Source organism: Protobothrops mucrosquamatus, unplaced genomic scaffold (assembly GCF_001527695.2).
Source record: "Protobothrops mucrosquamatus isolate PMUCROS unplaced genomic scaffold, P.Mucros_1.0 scaffold_256, whole genome shotgun sequence".
NCBI lineage: Eukaryota > Metazoa > Chordata > Lepidosauria > Squamata > Viperidae > Protobothrops > Protobothrops mucrosquamatus.
The window spans coordinates 117,894-123,893 of record NW_015386332.1 but is presented as its reverse complement, the minus strand read 5'-3'; the positions used below and the strand labels follow the sequence as shown (position 1 = coordinate 123,893).

The window sequence follows — 6,000 nt, the reverse complement described above, 5'->3', positions numbered from 1 at the left end:
CGGGACTGGCCTGAGGGATTTTAAAGGGGGTTTTAATTACTTTTAAATTGGACATATTTAAATATTTCGTTTTAATCAAATTTTAATTAAGTATATGTATATATGTTAGTATTTTATTCAATTGTCAGCCGCCCTGAGTCCGTAAGGAGAAGGGCGGGATATAAATGCAATTAATAAATAAATAAATAAATAAATAGATCGTCTGGTCTACAAACTGCTGATTGTTCCTTTAAAAAAAATAATAAGTCACCTATCATCAACACACGCCATTTTTTCTTGGTGGAAATCTTGGCTACCTTCCTTCTTATTACAGGAATACTTGATGAAGGCTCTTCTTTAGATGCCTAGATGTTTTCTTCCAAGGGAAGTATGTGAAATTGGTTGCTCAGCTCCAGTGGGGCTGAACTGGACTGGACAATAGTTTTCTCAATTTTTTGGACCTCTGAGTGACATACTGCCTTCTGTCTCCAAATTTCCCTTTTTGGGGTAGGTTTAATTGAAGGCAGAGAATCAGCTATAAGGGTTACTAGATGAAATAGATTAGTTATATTCCTCTCAATCACAGTTCAGCATAAGATTGAAATAGCATCAGTCACTCTAGCACAGGGGTGTCAAACTCAATTTCACTGAGGGCCGCATCAGCATTATGGTTGCCCTCGGGGGGCCAGGATGGTTGTGGCTGCCTGGGTGGGCATGGCTGGGGTGGGCGTGGTCATCTTGAAGTCGCTTGCGTTGGGCGCCTGTGGGGGCCAGGTGGGGCAGTGGGCGGGAGGCTCATCCCGCAGAGTGAGGTGAGGCAAGGCAAGGCAGGCCCCTGTGCACAGAGGGGTCTTGCAGCATTTCCCAAGAAATCATGCATGTTCATACTATTCTTAACAAGCTAAGATCTCTAAACTCTAGACTACCTTGCAAGTCAATATATTGTTGCCAAAATCCCACCAGCTAGGAAGTACATGCAGTACATTGATACACACCAATTTCTTATTTGGCGAACATGTAACAAACTATACATAGTGAATACTTTTACACAGAATTAGGACAATGGTTTCTTTAAAAAAATGTTCTAACATAATATTAATGTTAATGTTCTAACATTAAATCCTCACTATTTCATTATGAATGTAGGCTTGATGTTAAATATTTGAGAAGATATGCTTGTGTTTTACATAGGCACGCATGTCTACACAAAAACATCATCCCTCAGTAAATTACAGATTATGCTTTGAAAGTTTTATACTATGATTCTTTTCACAAAAATATATTTACTGTATTAATATGTTAGTACTTATAGTATCCCATATTTACCACACTTAATAGGACTTGACATATATTCACAAAATGTACCTGTATATGTTTTTTCAAATTTATGTTAATATAGTAGAAAGTCTTACAGCTTAATGTACTATCTTTTGCTTAGGAAACATATGCTACTGAAGTAGAATACTCGTAACATCAGAAAAAAAGAAAGATTATCCAGCTATGAAACTACAACTAAAAGAAAACCATAGGTTAGAAATTTAAACCTATATTGGGCAGTGGCATAGGTTTAATACTATAAGAGATTGTGAACTAGAAAGCAAATAATATGAGCAAATTATATTTTGCTTTTTCCAAGAAAAAGGAAAGTAAACTGCCAATTGTCCATTGATTAGACATAGAACCCAACACATGGTTTTGGAAATTTGGGTGAAACACTGATTATGAATTATAGTGCAATTTTAACATTCAGTATCTTGAAATTTCATATAGCACACAGCCACATGTTTCAGCCTTTATTTAAAAAGTGTGTGTGCATCTGGGCTGAAGATAGACAGGCTTTTTTATTCTTGTGCTGCTCTTTATACCGGGTGACATAAGAAGAAAAATACCAAAAATGCTCATTATACAGTAAATGAAAACGATGGAAAAATTAAGCATTTTGCATTCTTGCCAGAGGGGGGCATCCCATCAGCAGCAGAGACTTTTAATTGTGTGAAAATAAAGTATGGTTTGCAAGAATCTATCTTTAGCAACTTTTTATACCAGGATAAGATATAGTATTCGCTATGTCAAAAGTAATTTCTGATTATCTGTATCTTGTAACTATTTCTGCCTGTCTCAGGTGTATCTTATTAAAGGTTCCAAGTCATCTTTATATATTCACAGAATATTTCTAAAGCCACCGCAAGGCATGCTGAGGATTTAGAAACTGATACGCTTGCATTCAAGTCACCAGACCTATTAAGAAACAATGAGGATTTCCAGTAAACTCTGCAATTAACTTGAACAAGAAATTGCAGAATCTGAATTACCATAGCCTTAGAAGCAGAAATTATATATCGCTAAAGTGCTTCCTGAATGTTGAACATCTAACTGGTAGATTGTCAATAGCCCACATACACTTTAATGTGTTTTGCCCCAGAAGTACAACATCTTGCACTATCAGTTTTTATTACAGCTTTCAGGTTCTATGTAACTCCTCCTTTATTTTTACACAACTCAAAACAGCATACCTTCTGTTCCTCCCTCCCCGCCCCAACCACCCAGTGAATTAGATTGGTCAGGGAGAAAGACTAGCCCAAACTGGCTCACTGTGTCTCAGATTACACCCATGTTTTTTTTTAGAAATATTGATATCTATGAGATTGGAAATAATTTTGCCACCACAGAATAGGATTTAGAAGTAATATTACACTAATGAAACATATGTTCAATGACCACTTGGCTTGTGAATAATTCCTAATGAACACTGTTTGATACATAAGATTCACTGGAAGAAAAAAATATTTTTTTGTTTCAGTTTTATTTTATTCAAAATGGTGAATAATTGACATACAAACATACTCTTAAGCCAGGAACTCATTTTATGGTTCACTGGATACTATACCATTTATATTATATTCAAGATTAATTTAACTGAATTATTAATTCATACAGTAGAAATTGTTTAAACTGTATATTAGATACGAGCCTAACAGCTTCTCAAATACATATATACTTCACAAGGGAACAAATGAATGGTAGCTTACCTGTGGAGTCCAGGAAAAAGAAAACTGAACTGGTAATTCAATAAGACAGTCTGGTTGCTCTCTGGGATACTGACACAGAAAAAAAAAGAGAAAATCCATAATGTTTATTCCTTGAGTAATTTTTGCAACAAAATCAAACAATAGATTGAAATAAACACATTACCTTTTTTATAAACAGAAAAGTCATTCTAATAATGAATTCAATTTATATACCACCTGATTCCCAGCAACTTCTAAAATACTGTATAAAGAATCATAAGAATTTTTCCAAATATTTTCCTAAATGCAAGAACATATTTTTGAAAACTATTTTATCAGGAAACCCGCTGGTCATTCAAATTTTAGATTCAACTGTAAATAATTTTCTTACAGTTGGATTTCTATGGTATTATTCAGAATTTATCCAATTCTAATTAAAAAAACATATTTTACATGCTATTTTACACTTGCTTTTATCAGTAAGAATGAAAACTGTTTCCAATGTATGTAAATAAAAAAACTGAGTTGTCTAGCTTCAGTTTTTATTCACATCCTACAACTGATTTCATTTTGTACGTGCTTGTATGTGTATATGTGTGTGTGTGTGTGTGCGTGCATGTGTGTATACACACACACACATAGACACACAGCCACACTTTCTCTCAAAACTTCTATTCCAACTGATATGAGCTCTGTACATTAAAATGAGTACAAAAGCAGCAATAAAACAAGTATGGCCAATACTGAAATAGATGCATTGATTAAAATATCAATACTTCCCCTAATTCACCTTAATAAAAGCTCATTATTAAAACTCATCAAAGTTCAATATAAACACAATTTAAATCTTCCCAAATAAATCTACCCAAATCTTGGATACTTGCCACCTACTACTTTGAATGTATTATTTTAATTTTTTTTCAGTCTTCCTGCTAACTTAATTCAGTAATAGACCACATCCAATTGACTTCTATGGTAATGAACTTCAGTTTCTCTGTAACTTTATATCTGCCTCTGGTAATCTCCTACTGATTCTTCACACCTGCTCCTCATCTAGGTCACACTCAAATTTATTTTCATTTCTCTGGCTACTTGGTATTCAAATTTGCACTTTTATTATGTCTACTATGTTTTATATTCCCTGCTGTACTTTCCATTTTTAAAACAAAAGTTTATGGCTTGCAAAAGCTCTTATGCTTTCTTGTTATGATATTTTTAGTCAGTTACACTAATAACTTTTGAACAAGCAACACAATAGAAAAGAAGTGATTAAGGGAATTCATCTGAATCACAGATGAGAAGCCATACACTATTTTTTCCTCTGCAAACTACTTTTTGGATTTGGAAAAATAAATTAAGTTACTTTAAATATCTAAATCTTTTAGAAAATAATACTGTATTTAAATAAAGAATCTGCAAATTTTCAGCCTTTCATATATTAGAAAAAAAGCTCACCTAAAAAAAGTATGGCAATAAATTAGTGTGAAACCCAGCAGAAAATATGAATTTTGTGGTAGATAATTCAGCAATATAAATGATTTGTTCAAATCGAAGAATAACAGGAATAACATTCAATAGAATTTACTGTTTATTAAAAGTCCAATAATTATAGTTCTAAAATACAGATCTTAAGTTATTGGTTTCTAAATAATACATATATCGTATATTTCTTCTGAATATAGTATTATTTATCCAATATAATTACAAAGAGAGAGAGAGAGAGAGAGAGAGAGAGAGAGAGAGAGAGAGAGAGAGAGAGAGAGAGAGTATATGGCCCATCTGAGTATACCTATATATTTTTACAATAATTTACTTAAATTTCTTATTGTACTTGCAAAATTTTCCATAAAATAACCTTTGTTGATGATAAAAAATGTAACAAAATTAGTAGTTCCATATGTCTTTGTAAGTTCTATTTTTAAGAATTATAATTATATTAACCACCATTATCAAATATGTAACCAACATGTATATCATTCAAATATCCAAAGTTTTAAAAAATAATCATTTCATTTAGTGTTATTTCACTGATGTAGATTTCTATAGTATCTATTTCTTTAAAGGAACTAAAATATACAATATTTTTAATAATCAGTCCATAATATTTCAAACAAAATATCAATTAAAATATTGCTTGCTTAATTTGAAATATTATTTTGTCTCATTTTACTAGTATCGTGTATGTCTGAAAATGTTTATTCTAAATATTTTGATACTTAGTTTCCCAAATTGCAAAATATCAAAGTTTCCACCTTAACATAAAATACATCTTTATGCATATTAAAATTGCATTGGCTATAAATCCTGCTGAAGTAATTTTTGCTTTCTTCTGAAATAGTGTACTCCATACACAGGATCTGCTTCTCAGTGCAAAGTGTAGTAACTAATACTAGAAAGTAAAACAAGAGGTAAACATTAAAAACTTAAAAGAGATTTTAGTATTAAATAAAAGGGTTTCAAATATAATGCCCCAATTCTAATCAGTGAACTCCTACTTCTGAGAAGTATGGCATGAACACAACTCCCTTTTGCTGATTTTCAAATGCTACTTCTGCAATTATGACAGATTGACAGACCAAATTGATATTAACATATTTAATACCGATTAAAACAATTTAAGATATTGTCCCTCATCTAACCTTAGAGCAGCATACTGTAAATTATTTGTTATATTCAAAAGTAGTTTCTTTCACTTTTCTTCCCATACAGGTGATCAATGCCATAACTGTATTTATCAAATTCCATCATTATGGGAAGAGGGAAATAAAATTCCATGTACCCTCTTCACATTATGCATCATTTTATAAATCTCCATTAGGTTTGTGTTTGTAAACTATGTTTGGAAGCTGGGGGAAATCAGCATAAATTAATGGAATAGAAAGAAGCAAACGGCAGAATTATATCAATTTCCTTTCTAAATCCACATAAAGTTATTTGTTACATTGAAAAAACATAAAACATGTAAGGGATTCCCTGAACTGACATCTTATAATTTTAGAATACTTTAAGACAA

General features: G+C 32.0%; 1 protein-coding gene across 1 annotated transcript in view; it reads right to left on the bottom strand.

Moving 5' to 3' along the window:
• FANCL (FA complementation group L) overlaps window positions 1–6,000 on the bottom strand; it is a 42,280-nt gene that overhangs the window by 16,843 nt on the left and 19,437 nt on the right. The window contains exon 7 of the mRNA XM_015831344.2: window positions 3,009–3,077. Within this exon, the coding sequence (XP_015686830.1) occupies window positions 3,009–3,077 (69 nt within the window). The remainder of the gene's footprint in view (window positions 1–3,008; window positions 3,078–6,000) is intronic.